At 49.5% G+C, this 20,088-nt stretch overlaps 4 protein-coding genes across 7 annotated transcripts; 2 read left to right on the forward strand and 2 right to left on the reverse strand.

Annotated features, from left to right (window-relative positions):
- The first annotated feature begins 4,909 nt into the window (after positions 1–4,909).
- On the forward strand, positions 4,910–7,776 carry Gp1ba (glycoprotein Ib platelet subunit alpha). The gene is given in 2 exon segments (NM_001109654.1): positions 4,910–4,994; positions 5,185–7,776. A coding segment is annotated over 1 exon segment (2,154 nt). The 5' UTR covers positions 4,910–4,994; positions 5,185–5,190; the 3' UTR covers positions 7,345–7,776.
- Positions 7,777–9,552: 1,776 nt separating this feature from the next.
- On the reverse strand, positions 9,553–12,404 carry Slc25a11 (solute carrier family 25 member 11). Its single transcript, NM_022398.3, has 8 exons — positions 12,147–12,404; positions 11,470–11,622; positions 11,178–11,384; positions 10,914–11,004; positions 10,730–10,820; positions 10,546–10,645; positions 10,417–10,468; positions 9,553–10,281 (listed from the first exon to the last, which is right to left on the reverse strand). Exons 1-8 carry the CDS (start codon positions 12,239–12,241, stop codon positions 10,126–10,128), a joined length of 945 nt encoding a protein of 314 aa, NP_071793.2. The 5' UTR covers positions 12,242–12,404; the 3' UTR covers positions 9,553–10,125.
- Positions 12,405–12,597: 193 nt separating this feature from the next.
- On the forward strand, positions 12,598–16,890 carry Rnf167 (ring finger protein 167). Of its 4 annotated transcripts, none has more exon segments than NM_001008361.1 (9): positions 12,598–13,293; positions 13,370–13,450; positions 14,582–14,707; positions 14,806–14,893; positions 15,056–15,146; positions 15,326–15,431; positions 15,542–15,635; positions 16,224–16,304; positions 16,388–16,890. In NM_001008361.1, coding segments are annotated over 9 exon segments (1,050 nt in total). In that variant the 5' UTR covers positions 12,598–13,209; the 3' UTR covers positions 16,687–16,890.
- A 335-nt stretch (positions 16,891–17,225) lies between these two features.
- Positions 17,226–19,930, reverse strand: Pfn1 (profilin 1). Its single transcript, NM_022511.2, is given in 3 exon segments — positions 17,226–17,600; positions 18,122–18,314; positions 19,682–19,930. Coding segments are annotated over 3 exon segments (423 nt in total). The 5' UTR covers positions 19,814–19,930; the 3' UTR covers positions 17,226–17,502.
- Positions 19,931–20,088: the final 158 nt, after the last annotated feature.

Raw genomic sequence — 20,088 nt, forward strand, 5'->3', positions numbered from 1 at the left:
AAATGAGCTCAAGACTAGTCTGGGCTAATGAGACCCTACTTCAAATAAAAAATCCTGAGGGAACTAGAGAGGTGGCTCAGTGGTAAAAAGTTCCCAACACAACTCAATAAAGAAACTACCAGTTTTATTCAAATTGATATGCAGATTCAATAAATTTACATCAAAATCTTAGTAAGAGCCAGGTGTGATGGTACCACCATGTCCCAACTCTTTTTTTTTTTTTTTTCCCCCCGGAGCTGGGGACCGAACCCAGGGCCTTGCGTTTGCTAGGCAAGCGCTCTACTGCTGAGCTAAATCCCCAACCCCTTAAATGTTATCTTCTTTTTGGAGCTGGGGACTGAAACCAGGGCCTTGCACTTGCTAGGCAAGCGCTCTACCACTGAGCTAAATCCCCAACCCATGTCCCAACTCTTGCTGGGCAGGGGTAGCTGGATCTTTATGAGATCAAGGTCAGCCTGGCCTATATAGCAAGTTCCAGGACAGCCACGGGTACATAGTGAAACCCTGTCCCAAATAAAAGGAAAAAACTTCTAAAATGTTCACTTTTGACTTTTTATATATGTGCATGGGTATTTTACAGGGACTACAAAGTGCTAGGCCAACTAGTACATAATAAGGCCCTGTCTCGAAAGCAAGGAAACAGCTGGCAGGCTACTCAGCTCTTAAGAACACTGGCTGCTATTGCAGAGAAGCCAAACTTAATTCCAGCATTCACATGACAGCTCACAACTGTCTGTAGCTTCAGTTCCCAGGGATCTTCCAGGCTTTGGAAGCTGAAAGAGGAGTCTATCAGCTAGAGCTGAAGTTGAAGACATTTGTGAGCTGCCCATCATGAATTCTGAGAACCAGAACTCCAGTCCTCTTCAAGAGCAGTGGCACTTTTACAGGCTAGACCATCTCTCCAGCTGTAGGAGTGAACAAGGTAGGCAGTACTGTACACATCTACAGACACCACCATTCTTTTCCAGGTCAGGCCACTGCGCACCTCCTCCTAGTTGCCCATCCCTGGTGTCTTCCACTCACTTCACATAGCATACCTGGATCCAAGCAAGCTGACCAGCTTAAAAACCGATGAGATGATAGCATTCCTGGAGGAAGGGCACCAAAAACAACACTGAGACTCTGAGTGTCACTTCTCTAGTTCCTAGATGTGGAGTTTTGGACAACTGAAGAAAGCACAAATGGCTATCAAAATGAACTGTGTTTGTTTGATCCCTGGAACCCACCTAAAGGTGGAAGGAGAGAATTGATTCTACAAAGCTGTCCTCTGCCTCTACATATGTTCTGTGACATGTGGGCACAGAGAGAGAGAGAGAGAGAAAGAGAGAGAGAGAGAGAGAGAGAGAGAGAGAGAGAGAGAGAGAGAAGAGAAGAGGAGAGGAGAAGAGAGAAGAGAGGAGAGAGAGAGAACAGAACAGATGGTTAAAAGTATAAATGTGGGCTGGAAAGATGGCTCAGTGGTTAAGAACACTGACTGTTCTTCCAGAGGTCCTGAGTTCAAATCCCAGCAACCACATGGTGGCTCACATGTGTAATGGGATCTGGTGTGTCTAAAACAGCTGCTGTATACTCATATACATTAAATAAACAAATAAATCTTTCTTTTAAAAAAGTATAAATGTAACAATAAGTTTGAACATCTACATGAAATAGATCATTCTATTAGCAATATAAATCAGGGCTGGCAAGCTGGCTCATCAAGTAAAAGAAATTTGCCACCGGCCTGGTGACCCGAGTGTGATTCCTGGGACCGCATGGTAGAGAGTAACCAACTCTCACAAATTGTCCTCTTGTTTTCACACGGGTGTTCTGGTATGTGTGCTCCCACCTTTATACAACAGAGGAGTTAAGATGTCACCAATCAGCTAGCTAGTTTCTGTACTTGTGCACTATGGCAGGGAACCCTATTGTTACTTGACCAAAACCAGGATCCTGGTACAGGAAACTGACCCTTGAGGAGAGTGAAACACAGCACCCCTTAGGTACAGAGAACACGAACCTCTTTCATGTTTAGAAATTTCTTTAACTTAGTATCTTTGAAGTTGCTTCCTATTTCAGAAGTTGAAAATAACCAAAACTTTGCCTTGGCAAAGTTTTCTTGGCAGTTGGGTCACAGGCACATGACCAACCAGACTCACATCCAGGTTTGCCTTCATTCATAATCACAGAGAAAGAGGGATGGTGTGGGAGTCTCTGCAGCACTGGAGGTTGTGGAACAGTATTTGGCTCAGCAGCTGTGCCGAGGCAATCTTCAGTGACTTGGTCTTGCACCATGGGCAGTCACGCTCACCAGACTGGTTCTACAGCATGGTTCTGGGCACTGTTCCTGGACACGTAATTCTACGTCTAGCATATCTGCCCAGAAGGTTTTTGAGGTAGCTGATGTTGTTTTGCTTTCATTTGGAGATTGAGGCAGAGTCTTATGTAGTTCAAGCTGGCCTCAAACTCGTGTAGCCCAAATCAACCTCATTTTAGCAATCCTCCTGCCTCAGCCTCTTCACAGTTGTTGGGATTACAGGTATGCATCACAATATGCAGTGTTTTAAAAACAGAGTATTGCTATTTGCCCAGTTGAACTCTCATCTCAGCCTACAAATTAACCAAGGCTACAGACAAGTAGCTCACTGCCTGGCTCTAACCAATGTTTTTTTTTTTTTTGGTTCTTTTTTTTTTTTTTGGAGCTGGGGACCGAACCCAGGGCCTTGCGCTTCCTAGGCAAGCGCTCTACCACTGAGCTAAATCCCCAGCCCCTCCCCAATGTTTTTTTTTTTTAAGATTTATTTATTTTTTCTATTCTTTTTTTCAGAGCTGGGGACCGAACAAGATTTATTTATTTATTATGAGTACACTGTAACTGTCTTCAGACACACCAGAAGAGGGCATCCGATCCCATTACAGATGGCTGTCAGCCACCATGTGGTTGCTGGGATTTGAACTCAGGACCTCTGGAAGAGTGGTCAGTGCTCTTAACTGCTGAGCCATCTCTCCAGCACCAATGGTTGTTATTATTATTATTATTTATTCATTTTTACAAAAGTGCTGGGATTAAAGATGTGCAGCTGAGCATCTGACCTAGGTAATGTATCCCTTTCCTGTAGCTTATATCTGAAGACCAATAGCAGCACAGTAAAAAAAAAATCTTCAAAGGTTCCCCATAATAGCTTCTACCAATGCAACCTTCTGTCTCATCTCCTGATACTTAGTTCACATAGCAAATTATATAAGTGGCAAGTCTATGAATTAGTTGCATCTGACTTATGTCTACCCAATGTCCAGTCATCAGCAGTAAGCAGAGAGGGGCCGGCTCATGTCCATGATACCCTTTCTGGGTAGGTCAGATCTTTAATCATTAGATGGGGCAGTGGCCCCACAAACATGGCTGACTTTCTGTAATAGACAACTAACCCAGGCTTGCAAAATCAAAATAGAGTTTCCAGAGGAATGGGTTTCAAGCTGGGCCTTGCCAGATGTGTAAGAAGACAATGAGTGAAAGTCCAGTATGAGAGCAAATGATCAGGAGAGGGCAAAGCACTGAACAATGGGGATGAGTAGGTAGGGGGGCAAACTTCAGGTCACCTCCTGAGAGCTGTCAGGAGGCACTGGTGAGTTCTAGTAGTTGAAAGATTAGCAAATTTGCACTTCTCCCATGGGAAATAGAAGTGAAGTTAGAAAACTCAGAAGCCAACCAGGCTACTGCAGCAAAAGAGTGTGTTGGACTGGGGAGTGGGAGAGGGAAGGATTTGAAAGAGTCCAGAGTTAAGATTAGGACTCCATAGCAGGGTGAGTGCTAAGGGAGATGTAGTACCAGGAGTGTTTAAATGGACCAGTAACTGAATAGTGTGGAGAACAGAGGAGGAGACGCTACTTTCTTTGTGGGAGGCTCTCTTGTTTGGTTTGAGATAAGGTCTCGGCATACAGTGCAGGATGGCTCTGAACTCATGCTCTTCCCACCTCTGCTTTCCGTGGATTGGTATTATAGACAGTCCTGTGCCTCATGGCCAGCAGATGCAGCTGTTTGCATAATGAACTCCTTTTAATGTACTTGAGGTTTGGATGTTAGCTTGCTGTTTTGTTTAATGGGAAGGGTCTTCTCTTTTGTAGCCCAAACTGGCTTCAAACCCATGACCTTCCTGTCAGAACCTCTCAGTGATATACACTGTTTTCACACTTGAACATGTAGGAAGAGAGGCAATCTAATGTTAAGTATTTAGGCCTCAGGAAATGGGGTCTAGAGTAGAGACAAAGACTTAAGTCTAGGACAGAAGTGGTGATTGAATGCACAGCAAAGTATATCCCAGGCACTTATGGGGTTATGTAACAAATCCTATGAATTCTCTGGAAGCAGGTTTACTGCTCCAGAAAGCTAGAGGAAGCGGGAGCCACAGAGGAGTCTAAGGACCAACCACACAGGTAAGAGAGAAAGCAAGAAAATGAGTATCAGTTGTCACATACATCTGAGGGATGTATGTCACATACATACAGAGGGAATAGCTCTGAGCATGGAGACTGTAAATGGTTTAGAGTATCAGGAAGTGCCCACAGGAGGCAGATAGAGGGTGCCCCAGACTGGCGGGCAGGGGGCAGGGGGTTCAGCTTAGGGTAGGAGAGGTGGCAGTGCAGTGTAAGGAAGCAGAAAAGAGGAATTGAACATCTCTAAGAACTGCTATGGCAAAGAGAGGGTAGCATGCAAAGGGGCGTTTGAATGCTGATGGTTGGTGGCTGCAGTCTCTAGATCTCTCCAGGGTGGAAGGAAAATGAGAGTGTAAAGCCAAAAGGAGGGCTTTGGGGAAAGCTGTGGAGAGAGGAGATAAGAGCCTGTGCCCTCAAGGGAGACTGTTCCCTGGGTCACAGGAGCTCATTATCAGGTTGTCACTTCCTCCCCATCTCTATCTCCTTCCTGCCCTTGGCCTGGCTCTCCTTGGAGCTAGTAGAGAGGAGGACCGAGTCATACCCTGGAAGAAGCTCTGTGCCTTCGGAGGTCTTTCTGCCTGACTGTAAGCTGGGGCTGGGAGCAGAGGGGGAGGAGGATCTAAGGAGGGACTAAGAACCAAGGACTGGAGGCAGGGGTCTAGGATGGGTAGAAGCTATTTCTAGATGGGATCCTGAGAACTACAGCAGTGAAGGGCTGGAACCTGGGGAAATGATGTAATGGGTGGCATCCCTTCAAACTCCCTTTGCCCACAGGTTCACATGGCTCTCCTCATCTTGCTGTTCCTGCTGCCAAGTCCCTTACACTCCCAGCCCACTTGTGATGTCTCCAAAGTGACCAGCCTGCTGGAAGTAAACTGTGAGGACAAGAAGCTGAAAAAATTGCCTACAGACCTGCCAGCCGACACAGGCATCCTCCACCTGAGCAAGAACCAACTGGGCACCTTCTCCACATCATACCTGGTGCATTTCACTCACCTTACTCACCTGTACCTGAGTAGATGTGAGCTGACCAGCCTGCAGGCCCATGAGAAACTGTTAAAGCTGGAAACCCTGGACTTATCCCACAATCACCTGCAAAGTCTGCCCTCCCTAGGACGGGCACTGCCTGCACTCACTACTCTAGACGTCTCCTTCAACAAGCTGGGTTCACTGTCTCCTGGTGCCCTGGAAGGCCTGGGCCAACTCGAGGAACTCTACTTGCAGAACAATGATCTTAAGAGTCTGCCCCCTGGGCTCTTAATGCCCACAACTAAGCTGTTGAAACTCAGTCTGGCCAACAACAAACTTCGTGAGCTGCCCCCTGGGCTCCTAGATGGACTAGAGGATCTTGACACCCTCTACCTTCAAGGGAACTGGCTCAGCACAATACCAAAGGGCTTCTTTGGGTCCCTCCTCTTGCCTTTTGTTTTTCTCCATGCCAACACCTGGTACTGTGATTGTGAAATCCTCTACTTCCGTAACTGGCTCCAAGAAAACCCCAACCGTGTCTACTTATGGAAGGAGGGTGTAGATGTCAAGGCCATGACTGCTAACGTGGCCAGTGTACGATGTGCCAATTTGGGCAATGCGCCTGTCTACTCCTACCCAGGGAAGGGCTGCCCTACCAATGAGGGTGACATAGACTATGATGACTATGCTGATACCCCTACCACAAGGACTGAGGTGAAGTTCTCTACTAACACTAAAGCTCATACTACCTACTGGGGCCTATTCTACTCAGAGTCTTCCACTTCTCCAGACAGCCAAATGACTTCTTTGCCTCCCATCCACGAACCCACTAAGAAACAACCTACATTTGCCCACACAGAGATCCCAGGTTTCACCACACTCCCAGATACCATGGAATCCAACACAGCCTTCTACAGTCTAAACAATACTGTACCCACCACCACCCCAGAGCCCACCTCCACCCAGGCTACCCCAGAGCCCAGCAGCACCCCAATGCTTACCACTCCTGTGCCTACCCCAGAGCCCAGCAGCATCCCAATGCTTACCGTTCCCGTGTCTACCCCAGAGCCCAGCAGCACCCCAATGCTTACCACTCCCGTGTCTACCCCAGAGCCCAGCAGCATCCCAATGCCTACCATTCCCGTGCCTACCCCAGAGCCCAGCAGCATCCCAATGCCTACCATTCCCGTGCCTACCCCAGAGCCCAGCAGCACCCCAATGCCTACCATTCCTGTGCCTACCCCAGAGCCCAGCAGCACCCCAATGTTTACCACACCTGTGCCTACCCCAGAGCCCAGCAGTACCCCAATGCTTACCACTCCCACCCTGACTACCCCAGAGTCCAGCAGCACCCCAAGTATTCTAGTGTCTACTATCCCCCCAGTGCTCACTACCACCCTGGCCCCTCCAGAGTCTATCCCAAAGACCGTTTTAGAACAATTTTATACCCTAGAGCCCACTTTACCCCGTACCTTAGAATCCACAATAATAATCCCAGAGCAGAATAGTCTAAATTCCCAAGCGGTGCCTCAAGCAAGTTCTGATACTCCTAAAAGCAATCCTTTTCTCAACTCTGACTTCTGTTGCCTCCTCCCCCTGGGCTTCTATGTTCTGGGTCTCCTCTGGCTCTTATTTGCCTCTGTGGTCCTCATTGTGTTGCTGACCTGGATCTGGCATGTGACACCGCACAATCTAGACATGGACCAATCTGCTGCACTGGCCACAAGCACACACACCACAAGCCTGGAAATGCAGAGAGCAAGGCAAGTAACTATGCCCTGGGCCTGGCTGCTCTCCCTTCAAGGATCACTCCCTACTTTCCGGTCTAGCCTTTTCCTGTGGGTAAGGCCTAATGGGCGTGTGGGGCCTCTGGTAGCAGGACGGAGACCCTCAGCTCTGAGTCAGGGTCATGGTCAGGACCTATTGGGCAGAGTGGGTATTAGGTACTCAGGCCACAGTCTGTGACAGTGAATGCTAAGACTTTACTGGACTCTCCTAGGACCTAGCTAGGACAGGAGGTTGAGAGCATTACAGGACCTCCTATTTACTTCTCGTTTATCTGAAGCCCCTTCTTTACATCTAGGCACCCAAATCCAAACCTTACAAATCAAGAGGTAGTGAGGTGATGTATCCCTGTGGTCACAGGACCAACCTCCCTCCGTTGCTTAGAGCATTGCCAGGCTACATGGTCACTACCACTTTGTGGGGGGAAAAAAGAGCTGGAAAAAGCAGATAGGAATAGTGTGGCTCCCAAATGTTCACCCATGGAAGAAAACGTGGAAAGTCATTCATCAGGATGGGAGCACTACCCCTAAGTATCATGAGTACTTTTCCCTTGGTTAACACTCTGGTTTTCTACCAGTGTTATCATTTGTATAATAAAACTATTTTTTAAAAGAAGATGTAGCTTTTTGGAGGGAATGGGAATGGCTGAAGCACCTGTTCTAAGAATTCCCAAAGTCTCAACTGCCACCACCCTAATCCCAAATACCCAACAACCTCTGGTTGTAGCTGAGGGTGGTCAGGTAGGACACCTCCACTTTAGTGATTCATATCCTGCAGGGTTTGGCTACCCACCAGGGTACTTCAAGTATCAACTCCAGAATAGAAAATGTTCTACAGCTGAGAGGCAGAGCTAAAGACTGCCTGCCCACCGCAGAGGTGGGTATGTTCCCCACACCCACAACCTTTAGAACACAACTCTCTTGCCGGCCAGGTCAGTGTGACTGGGAAAGGGTGTGGCAGCCTGTTGGATTTGACTGTAGTCTTAAGTCTCATGCTTTCAAAGCTGGATGTAATAGCATCTCTCCCAAAATTCCACCAATTCTCCCAGCGAGGCCTTGTTCCGTACCCCATTTTAGTTTAATCCAGGCTTGGGGCCCAGATGAAGGAAGGTTGCATTTTTCTGGGTCTACAGAATACCCTTTTTCAGATGATTCTAGATTTTTCTGTGAACCTGACTGAATCTCTTTCCAAACTCTTCCAAGTAAAGGACAAATCTTAGAGAGGTTAGCCATCAAAGACTTCTCTTCATGGACTTTACCTACCAGTCCAGCTTCCTCTCTCAAGGTATCGTGTACCTGAACCTCTACAAATGTGTCATGGGTCACTGTGCCAACAGTTCTCTTCTGCGCCCATTCTCACTTCAGCTACGAGTTCTAGCTCTTTAGCCTATCTCACCACCATGAACAAGTCTCTCTCCTAAGCAGTCAGGGTGCAGTCCACTACTATAGCCATTTCCAAATGTTCCCGCCATCTTCTTGATGGAGTTTAAACTTAAGGTGCAGGCTTCATATGCCTCCAGGTAGCACCTTGAGTAACCTAAGACACAGTGTGCTGGAATTAAGGAAAGTAGCAACAGAGGTACCAGGATGCTGCACTACCATCTCTTTGTGTTAAGGCTCTGCCAAGGGGACAGCTTGCACCTGCTGCCTGCCTGTTCTCTGGCCTGGCACCCAGCCCCCCCCCCCCCCCCCGGCTGCCTAGCACTTCTTCTGGTTTGACCTTCCCATAGCTCTTTATAGAAGTCTGTAGGATTCTTGAAGGCCTGGTAAACACACGTCTTAAGAAATGAATGAAGAGGGTTGGGGATTTAGCTCAGTGGTAGAGCGCTTGCCTAGGAAGCGCAAGGCCCTGGGTTCAATCCCCAGCTCCGAAAAAAAAAACCAAAAAAAAAAAAAAAAAAATGAAGAAAATCACTTTCCCTAACCAACCCAGTTTCTGAATAATATTCTTCTTTTGCCTCAATCCTTGGGTTTGACTCCAGTGTGTTCCCTTAAGAGCTCTCACTCAACCACTGTGCTTCTAGCCCACCGAAGTCCATGGTTTTTGTTTGTTTGTTTTGTTTTTCTTCAAGACATGGTTTCTGTGTCCCTGGCTGTCCTGGAATTCACTTTGTAGACTAGGCTGGTCTTGAACTCAAAATATGCCTCCTGGGTGCTGGGATAATAGGTGTGAACCACTATGCCCTGCTCCAACTTAGACTTGTTATCCCTTCCCTCTTTTTGCTGAAAAGACGGATCCCAGAGACTTCTCCTGAGAACTGTGATGTAATTTGTGAGTCAGCTGCATTTTGGGGCAATGGCTTGAAAGCATGCACATGCACAAGGCCCAGTTTTCTTTCTTCTTTTTTTTTTCCTGTCAGCTGTTGAGTTACGACTTACTTAAATAGCATTTTCATAAAACTGGTAGGTGATTTTCTTTAATAATTTTGTTAAAAACTCCAGTTTTTTTCCCAGAGATATCAGCTTCTTTATGCAGCTAGCTCCCCCTCTGATCCTCAAGACTATCCAGATTTAGGGTTGGGGTTATCAATCCAATTTATTAAGTCCTCAGGGAGGAGGAAGGCCACATCCTTCCATCATAGACCCTTTGGCCATCTTGACAGTTTCTGCTTTCTCCTGTCTACTCAGATCTGCCTTTGATTCCTCAGAGAGAGGGATCTGCTGTCTTGTGTGCCCTGAAATTAACACCCAAAAAGAGACTAGAAATCCTCAGGGTGTTTCTTAGGTCTCCTCAGGAACAGCCAGGGACAGAATGATCCTAAGTATCAGGCCAGGCACAGCAAGCTGGAGCAGGGGTAGAACAGACTAAAGTTCTTTACCACAAAGGAGGGGACCACACTGTAGAGGGAAAATAAATAGAATAGCCCAGGGTAGCAGAATCCAGGCCCCCCAGGGCACAGCAACTGTAATAGCAGTGGGTGACTTGGAAACCCTGGCACACGAGTCTCAGGACCTTGCCAGATCAGCCACCGAGGAAGAGACGCTTGTAGGCCTTGTTCATCTGTTCCAAGAAGATGAAGGTGAGGACAGTGTGGGGGCCCAGTCGGGCATAGTATGGTGTGAAGCCCTTCCACAGGCTGAAGAAACCCTCATAGCGGACGACTTTCAGCAATACATCCTAGACAGACAGGCAGGCAAGTGCTGGGGCTAGGACCTGGCCTCAAGCACTCTGTTCCGTATACCCAGCTCCCTTCACATCCCTCCCAGGGCACCCAATACACTTTGATCCAGCTCCCCCTCCCTGCCTCCTCACCAGCCCATTCTTGTACTCTGGCTTCCCATCAATCATTCGCATATTTTGGATCCTGAAAGAGAGGAAATATGAGCATGAAAGATAGAAGGGGACCCTCCCGGAGCTCTCCATCCCAGGCTAGAGACTCACCTAGTTTTGACAATATCCACAGGCATGGAAGCAGCAGTGGTGACCAGGCCACTGATCATGCTGGCGCAGAAGTGGCACAGAATGTTGTCAGAGAAGTAGCCTGGGAGGTGAGGCAGAAGGAGGTAGTCAACTCTCAGGTAGCTCAGGCCGGACTGGGCAGCAAATGCTCAGCCTGATCTCTCACCTGAGTCCAGCAAGAATTGCTTGGATTGGGAGTAAGAAGCAAGTTGGGCAGCATTGACGACAACAGCTCGAGCCATGGTAGGGATGCAGCCCTGGAGGTGGGAAGATGGAGACAACAGAGACAAGAGTCAAAAAGGCCAGAGATCTAACCCAACATCCCCTAAGACTCCAACCCTTTCGCTCACCCGCCACAGTGTGGGGACTCCTTCTTCCCTTGCAATTCTAATTAGGGCATTAAACACATTTTTGTAGCCACGGCGCTGGTCAGCTGGAAGCCTGGGGGAAGGGCAGGGAAAGGCCAAGATCAGGACAGCCCATGGTCCATAGGATCAAAGAAAGGGAAGCCTGAACAGTTAAGTGCCCTGATGTAGACAAAGACAAACGACAACAAGGAAATCATCCTAGATTCCAGGAATGGGGCTGGAGTTCAGCTTAGCCGTGGAACTCACCGGCCATCAGCAGTCATCCTGATGAGGGCCACCTCAGCTGGTGTTCCCACAAATGCACCAGTTGCACCTGCAGTCATGCCAATCAGGGCTTTCAGGAGAAAGCCAGGGGGTGTACCGTCAGCCCCAGTCAGGCGCTCAAACAACACTGTATATATACCAAGACGTGTAGTGGTGTAGGTGGCCTGGCGCAGTAGGCCGGCTGACAACCTGTGGAGTAGAAATGTCAGCACATCCGGCCAAGGTCTGAACCTGCCAACCAGCAACCTCCCTCCCCAACTTGAGGCCACAGTACCCAGTGTAAATGCCCCTCAGCCCTTCTGCCTTCAGGATGCTAGTGAGGGCATGGAAACTGGTTTTGTACTCTCGAGTCTTGGCGCCTTCACCACTCAACTGCATCCGGTTCTTCACCAGGTCCAGGGGCTGCACAAAAACGGTAGCGCCCATCCTTAAGTAAGACAGGGAAGAAATCAGAGGTCAGCTGTTCCAGCTCTACTGTAACCTGGCAGCAAGAAGTTACAAAGGTCAGGGACTGACATGCAACTAAGGATTCAGGAGGCTGGTGGGAATGTGTTTAAGTGTGTGCATCAAGGGAAATGTGCCAGAAAAAGTCCAGTTGCCCAGTAAAGACCACGCAAATCAAAATACTTCGGGCAGTTCTTTAAGGTTCAAGCAGAATTAGGACTACAGGAAGTCTAAGGAAGGGTGGAAAAGGTGTCCTATGATAAAGCCTTTAGTGGCCTCGACCCACAACCCAAACAGGCACAGTGAAGCAATGGTGGTGGAAACACGGGGCAATGACCCTTGAATACAGCCCAGTTGGGCCCCTGCAATGGGTGAATAGATCTTAGCAACCCATCAGGGACCCCGCACCGGCTCAATTTACTGCAACATACTCCCAAGTTGCACTGGGCCCAGTTGCTTGCTCCCATCCCTTCCTCCTTTTTCCCCAATCCTGGGGCCTGAGCTTACCCAGCCAGGCCCCCAAACAGGAACTTGACAGACTTAGGGGAGGTACGGGGTTTCCCGTCCATCCGGCCAGCCCCGGGACTCGCCGTCGCCGCCATCGTCCCTTGATGGCCCTCGGCTTTGGGTCCCGTGCACGCACAGCCCCGCTCGCGCCCAAGGTGACACCAGCGCGCAACAGGGGGAGGGCGCGCGCGCGCACGCCCCTCCGACAGGCAAATCTGGCTCCAGCTGGAAGCTAGGGCGGGCGCAGGCTCGTAGCGCAAAGGCAGCCGGGAATAAGGCGGGGCTAAGATGCAAGGCGAAGGGGCGTGGCCGATTTAGGAAGCTACCCTGTAGCTCCCGCCCCCCAGAATTGGAATCGCGGGAAAAATAGTTTGTTTGAAAATATCGCGAGAGCAAGTGAGTCAGTCGAGTTCGAGCTATGAGGCCTCTCGCGGTAATTTCCAGCGGCGAAGGAGGGGGTAAGAGGCTGGTGAGCATTCTCGCGATACTTGAACGTATCGCGGCGGCCAGAAGAAGGAGAGGTTTGTAAACAGGTAGCTCCAAGATCTCAGGGACTAAGGGAAAAAAATTAGATCGTTTGCTGAGCACCGGAGCTCCCTTCATCTCCGCAGGCACGCTCTACGTGTCGAACATTTCTTTCAACCGGCCTTTTTGGACCGGAAGTCCTCCGTCCTGAGCGTCCAATACTGGAAGCGGCCTTTCTTACCGGAAATCCTTTTCCAGGGGCATAGGAAGAAGGCCTACCTGGCCGGAAGTCCCACCTCCTTGAGATTTCTCCCACCCAGAAGTTATTTTTTGTTACCTGTTTGCCTTCGTTCCTATTCTGTTCTACTTCTGTACCAGAGAAAGATACATTGTCTCCCTTTCCAGCTCCACTAAGCTGGTTTGATAGCTCACTTCCCGAATCGGAGTTCCTTCCCCGACGCCCCCATGTAGCTGAGAAGTGGGACCTAGGGGTGGTTGGACCCCTGGGATCCTGAAGGAGAGGCAGAGAAGGCGCAGGACTTGGCTTCTGCTCCTGCTATCAGGACGCGACCTTCCCAGCTTTACCCCTCCTGCTGCCATGCACCCTGCGGCCTTCCCGCTCCCTGTTGTTGTGGCTACTGTGCTGTGGGGAGCAGCCCCTATCCGAGGGCTTATTCGAGCGGTGAGTCTGAGGGTCGGATGGGGAAAGGGTGTTGAGAATGGGTTTCAGACTGGAAAATGTACTGTTTTATCTGCAGACTTCGGAGCACAATGCCAGCATGGACTTTGCAGACCTTCCAGCTCTATTTGGGGCCACTCTGAGCGATGAGGGACTCCAGGTGATGCTTTCCTCATTTCCCTACGTGTATCCTGGGCAGGGGTTAAGTATCCGTGCTCAGGAGGTAGGAAATGGTTGAGATAGCAGTGGAATACATTGGACTGTGGGATACAGTTCAGTGATAGGGTGCTTTTCCTAGTATGAGTGAGATTCTAGGTTGAATCTCCAGCAACCCTCCCCTCCCCCGAAAAAACATGTGCATGATCGTGTCCAGCCCAGAGTCCAGAATCTAGAGATAAAAGACAATGTCCACCCCTAGAACTCCCAGGTATTTTTTTACTTTATGTACTTAGGTGTGAGGGTGTCAGATCCCCTGAAACTGGGAGTTACACTCAGTTGTGAGCTGCCATGCCACATGGGTGCTAGGAACTGAACTCAAGTCCTTTAGAAGAACAGCCAGTGCTATTAACCACTGAGCCATCTCCAGCCCCTAGAATTTCCAAATTTAAGAGGAAGTCTGAGAACAGGTTAAGATAAGGAACAGGTGCTTATCAGCCATGTCTCTGGAGCTACTTACTATCTGCATGGATGGCTGTGGACAGTCTTTTATTGGAAAACAAGTAATAGAAATTAGTTTAGGGCTATTGTGCTAACTAGTGAGATAAGCATGTCTGTAGAGTTCATTACGAAGTTCTTGCCACATAACTACTGCCACAGCAGTAGAGTTGTAAGATGGCTAATTGGAAAACGAAGCAATTGAATATGCTGTGAAAGTCAAATAAGTAGCAAGCTGAATCACTGTCCCTGGGAAACTTAAAAGCAGAACTAAACTAGCCTTGAGAAGTCAAGGGAGCCTCTGGGTAAAGGGATGTTGTTTACTGTAATTGCATCTTCAGGAAGCTAAGAGATCTTTTCTGTTTTTTTGAGACTGGACTCTAACTCTGGCTGTCCCTAACTCACCGACCGTGCAGGTCAGGCTGGCCTCCCAACTCATTGCACTCCCACGTGCTGGGATTAAATGCATGTATCACCATGTCTACCTGAGTTGTAGATTCTGATTTGGGTGGGACCACAAGAATGAGTAATGGTAGAGTTGCCGAATACAGGTAGTATGTGTACTGTTATGTTTAGTAGGTCCTGTGGAAGACAGAATACTAAAAGATGGAAAAATCTGTTTGCCTTTATCCCTCAGGGGTTCCTTGTGGAGGCCCACCCAGAAAATGCCTGCAGTCCTATTGCCCCACCACCCTCAGCCCCAGTCAATGGGTCAGTCTTTATTGCACTGCTTCGAAGATTCGACTGCAACTTTGACCTCAAGGTTGCTGAATGGGGAACGGGTGGTAGTAAGCAGGGTAAAATGACACCAGGAATGAAGAAAGGCAAGGTTTGCAACTCTGTCCTGCTTTGTCTTTTTAGGTCCTAAATGCTCAGAAAGCTGGGTATGGTGCAGCTGTGGTACACAACGTGAATTCCAATGAACTTCTAAACATGGTGTGGAATAGTGGTGAGGATGAAGAAGTCTGTACTGCTGGGTCTCTCCATATAGTTCAGTGGGAGGGCTAAAGACCTACAGGGCAGTTGGTTGAGACCTGCAAAATGTGCCTAAAGCCAGTTTCAGGGGATTGAGGAATGGAAGGTTAAATCCCTAATCTCCTGCTCCCTACAGAGGAAATCCAACAACAGATCTGGATCCCATCTGTATTTATCGGAGAGAGAAGTGCAGAGTACTTACGAGCTCTTTTTGTCTACGAGAAGGGGTAGGACATATGCTTTCTTCCGTCTTCTTTTGGGTTCCATGCCAGTCTGGAACCCAACTTCACTGCCCTATCCACTCAGGTTCAGGGTCTTCCTCATCTGTTTTGATTTTCTCATTTATGCCTTGTCCCAAGCCAGTAACCTTAGTTTGCCTGGCTTGAGACTGTCTTTTTTTCCTCAGGGCTCGGGTGCTTCTGGTCCCAGACAATAGCTTCCCCTTGGGCTATTACCTCATTCCTTTCACTGGGATTGTAGGACTGCTGGTTTTGGCCATGGGAACAGTATTGGTAAGTACCTAAGGAAAGAACTTAGAAGGTCAGACTGGATCTGTAGATGGGAGGTCTTATTGGATTTTCCAGTTATTTCTTAAGCCTGGTCCACTTTTCCTTACCCCTAGATAGTTCGTTGCATCCAGCACCGGAAACGGCTTCAACGGAACAGACTTACCAAAGAGCAACTGAAACAGATTCCTACTCATGATTATCAAAAAGGTAAGGGCAGGGTTGGGGATTTTAGCTCAGTGGTAAGTGCAAGGCCCTGGGTTCAGTCCCCAGCTCCGAAAAAAAAGAGAAAAAAAAGGGTAAGGGCACTGGAATGGGACCCTTTCTCCTGGCTGCCCTCGCCTTGAAGGATTTTTGAGCCCAGTAAGTAGACCAAGGGTTCAAAGAGCCAGAAAGATGCCCCCTTTGGTTGTTTCTTACCAACAACTAACCACAAGCAAAGGAGCTAGGGTAGGACGGGCTAGAAAGCAAAGATGAACAAAGGAAATTTCTGGCCTTGTGTATGGGGGTGTAGAGTAAGATGTAAAGAGCTGAAAGAACTCAGAGCAGGTGAGGGCTTGGGTTTTCTAGACTTGTAGCCTCTAGGACCATATAAGGTTATAGCAAAAGCCTTGCCCCTCCCAGTTCTGCTTCCCCACCCCCACAACCCACTTCCCTTATCTCTGCTTGTCCCCTCTAGCCCCAAGGTTTTATGTGCCCTAAGTTTGCACTGGCATAAAAAACTGGGGAAATAAGCCTTGTGTAGTGAGCTTTCTTAGGTTTGATTCCCAGCAGCTCAAAATCCTTTCCCTTTCCCAGGAGATGAGTATGATGTCTGTGCCATCTGTCTGGATGAGTATGAGGACGGGGACAAGCTTCGGATACTTCCCTGTGCTCATGGTAAGGCTCCTATTCTGTGTGCCCAAGCCTATGCTCCTGCCCAACCTGCAGGAACCAGGTGCTTCACACATGCTACTCCACAGCTTACCACAGTCGCTGTGTGGACCCCTGGCTCACTCAGACCCGCAAGACCTGCCCTATCTGTAAACAGCCTGTCCATCGGGGGCCTGGGGATGAGGAACAGGAAGAAGAAACTCAAGGGCAAGAAGAGGAAGGTGATGAAGGGGAGCCAAGAGACCAACCTGCTTCAGAATGGACCCCACTCCTAGGCTCTAGCCCTACTCTTCCCACCTCCTTTGGCTCCCTAGCTCCTGCTCCCCTGGTCTTTCCGGGGCCCTCCACAGACCCCTCACCTTCTCCTTCATCTGCTGCCCTGGCCTGACCCAACCCCCATATTTGGCACCTCTGGTGATCTCTTTGCACAAACTTTTCCAGTCTAATAAGCTGAGGATGAGGGATAGGGGACATTTCTACCCCAGGTTCATGAACCCAGCCTTATCCTTTTGAGGGGGCTAGAAGCCATAGGGACATGGTCTTCACTTCTTGGTTCTTGAATTAATAAAATTGTTTTTGTGGATGAAAAAAAGGATAAGATCATCTTTACACAGGTGAAATGCTGGAAAAATAATCACCTCATAAGATTAACTTGTCAGGGGGACAGCCCTGGCTGCATTTGCTATGACTCAGGGAGGGGGAGCCCCACCTACACAGGATGACTCAAGTGGCCCTGCCTCACCCGCAGGCTTGGACCCATTCTCTGGTCTGGGTGGCTATGTTCCATTACATACTAATTCAACTGGACCTGAAATGGAAATAACACTATAGAGGGGCCTATGTCACATCAAGACGCAGATACATAATTGAGGTGGGTCACAGTGCCTGTCTCCAACTAATGCGAAGTGCAAACCACACAGGTCCTTGTTAGTAGAATCTTTTTTTATTCAGAAAAAAAAAAAGAACAAAACAAAAAAAAAGTAAAACAAAAATGAAACCCAAAAACAATTTTTTCCCAAACACACACAGGAGGGGGTATGGGTAGGGGGAGGTATCTGTCCATCCAGCCCCAGCCCCCAGCCCATGTGGTTTTGGCAGCAATAAGGGAAATGGGGTAATGGCCCAAAAAATAATGGTGTGTGTGTGTATGGAAAGAAGGGGGTGCAAAAGCCAAAGGGAGCGGTGGGGGAAGGGACAGATGAGGTCAGTACTGGGAACGCCGCAGGTGAGAGGCCATTTCATAACATTTCTTGTTGATCAAACCACCGTGGACACCTTCTTTGCCCATCAGCAGGACTAGCGCTGGAGGAAAGAGAAAGGAAGCTAGGACCCAGGTGTCACAATTCAACCCAGCCAGCTGTTCAGCAGCTGTCCAGCCCCGGGGGTTGTAACCTAACCTCATTCCCTCCTCCCCTTATACACAGGCAGGCTGTCAGTCACCCTAAAACAATAGAGCTTTTCAAAGAAGAAAAAAAGCTTTAAGACTAGTAAAGAAAGAACAAAATTTAGAGGTCATAGGCTTACAGGTTGTAGACTGATGTGGCTAGGAACTGCTTCCTACCTCAGGTCTTTACAGAACTCAAGATTAGAGCCAAATGCTGACTTAAGATTCCAACAGTCTACTCCCAACAAACTAATCTCAAAAAGCTCAAAGCAAGAAGACACTTAAGAGGTAATGTAGTTTCTTTACACAATGGGGATATGGGGAGCCATCCAAGGTTCCCATATCCAGCAGAGTAAATACTGTTTTGCAGCTCTGACACACATAAAACCAAGTGACTAACAGGAAGTTAGGGATTTCAAAGCCAGCGAATCAAACTTACTCTTGGCAGTCATGGTGACAGTGACATTGAAGGTGGGGGCTCCCCCGGTGCTCTTGGTACGAAGATCCATTGTAAATTCCCCGTCTTGCAGCAGTGAGTCCCGGATCACAGAACATTTCTGGCCCCCAAGTGTCAGCCCATTCACGAAAAAACTTGACCGGTCTTTGCCTACCAGGACACCAACCTCAGCTGGCTAGAAGAATCAATCACCTCATTAAGTTAGTGCACCTGCATAACTTGTCCTCTTATGTACTGTGGAGTTGGAGGTGAAGGTGTTTCATACACACCATCAAAAGTTGGGGAAAACAGTACTGTGGGTAGTGTAGAGAACGACAATGATCCTAAACTCTATTAAATGAGTCCAAGGAAGGAAAAATATTCCTTTGAAGAATTAGATTTTCATGCTTAATAGAAAAAGCAAAGAAAGAAATGTTGGGTACCAAAAACGGATCAATGATCGAGGGGGGAGCCTTTGGATGCTCAGAACAGTCCTTCAGGAAAAGCAGAAGCGGAGAGGGGAAGGGAGGGGGTAGGAAGGGAGGAGAAGTAACTTTGTCCTTATTTGGTCAAAGGTTCTGCAGGCGTTGTTAGGAGCCGGGACTCCTGGGTCTCCCGGTGAGCTAGAGTTTAGGTCTAGGTATCTATGCCCCAAGATAAGGAAGCTGACCCCTGGGGGCTTTCTAATTAAGTTTAAAAAGTTTATAAGGGCAGGAGACTAGTCTTTTGAGTCTAGACATCCCAGAGAACCTTACTCCTTCTCCCCCTTAAACCCCAAACCCCATATCCGGTACCCTCCCGCCCGGAAATCCCCTTCCCCCCATTCGAACTTCCGCTCCCCCTCCCCACTTCCGGGCAGTGTGGTCAGGGAAGGTGGTGGCAGGGACAGCAGCAGCCTTATCCCTTCACTTTTACCGTCTCAGAACTTCTCGCAAAGTTCCCCTACTCCGAGCCCTGCCGGATGGCGGGAAGGGAGGGTGAGGGGACTTCCGGGATTGGCCTCACAGGAATGTTGAGGCTAACGTGCCGAATTGGGGGTGTGTGTGGTGGCGGCCTCGCCCTCTCTAACGGAGTTGGGAGGGGCAGGGTGCTACCGAGGTCCTGCAGGGCCCAAGGCCACGCGCCTGGCGCTCCCATCAGCATAAGGGGAAACAATGGTGGAGGGAGAGCGAGCAGTCGGCCCAAAGGGGAGTCCAAGCTCCCCAAGCCCCTTATCAATCATAATCCCAGGCTAAAATTGCAGCGCGTGCCTGCCCCGCCCTGGAGGAGGCGGAAGTGGGCCGCCGCACCGGGCGACGCGCCCCTCCCCGCCCTGTGCCCCGGATGTAACGCCCCGTCGCAGAAAGCGGGGCGGCGGGCGAGATGGGCGCCGCCGCCGATGGGCGTAGAGCTTGGGGGGCAACAGAGGGACCTAGTTTCATGCAGCCGCCATTCGCGCCGCTTCAGGAAGAGGACCGGATCACGGCCTCTCGCTGCCCTCGCTAGACTGCGCCCGCCCCCACCCAAGTCTCCCAGAGGGTCTAAGCCTGATCAATGCCCCGGACCGCACAAGCCTCGCAGTACCGTAATGCTAACGAAGGTCTTCCCGGGGACAGCGGCCCAGACGGAGGGCGAGTCCTTGTAGCCTACGATGGCCGCGTCCTGACAGGTCCCGTCCGCCATAAGGCTGTCGATGTAGGCGTTCCACCCGGCCATGGCGCTGCTGCTGGGGCTGCTCTGCGGGCTGCTGCTGGGATCGCGGGCTGGGCTCGGGCTGACGGGCGGGGGAAGGCAGAGAGCTCGGGGCACGCGCTGCCGTCCGGAACGCGGCTGTGTTAGCTGTGCAGCAGCCCTCGCACCGCCACTTCCTGCTCCTCCCCCCCCTCTAGATTTTTATTTGCAAAGGGCGGCGGGGCGGGGCCTGCTCCCCATTCCCTCCCTCCGTCCCCCCCTCTTGCCAGGCCAGATAGCGAACTTTTGCAAATGCAATT

The sequence above is a fragment of the Rattus norvegicus genome, chromosome 10, assembly GCF_021556685.1.
Source record: "Rattus norvegicus strain SHRSP/BbbUtx chromosome 10, alternate assembly SHRSP_T2T, whole genome shotgun sequence".
Taxonomy (NCBI): domain Eukaryota; kingdom Metazoa; phylum Chordata; class Mammalia; order Rodentia; family Muridae; genus Rattus; species Rattus norvegicus.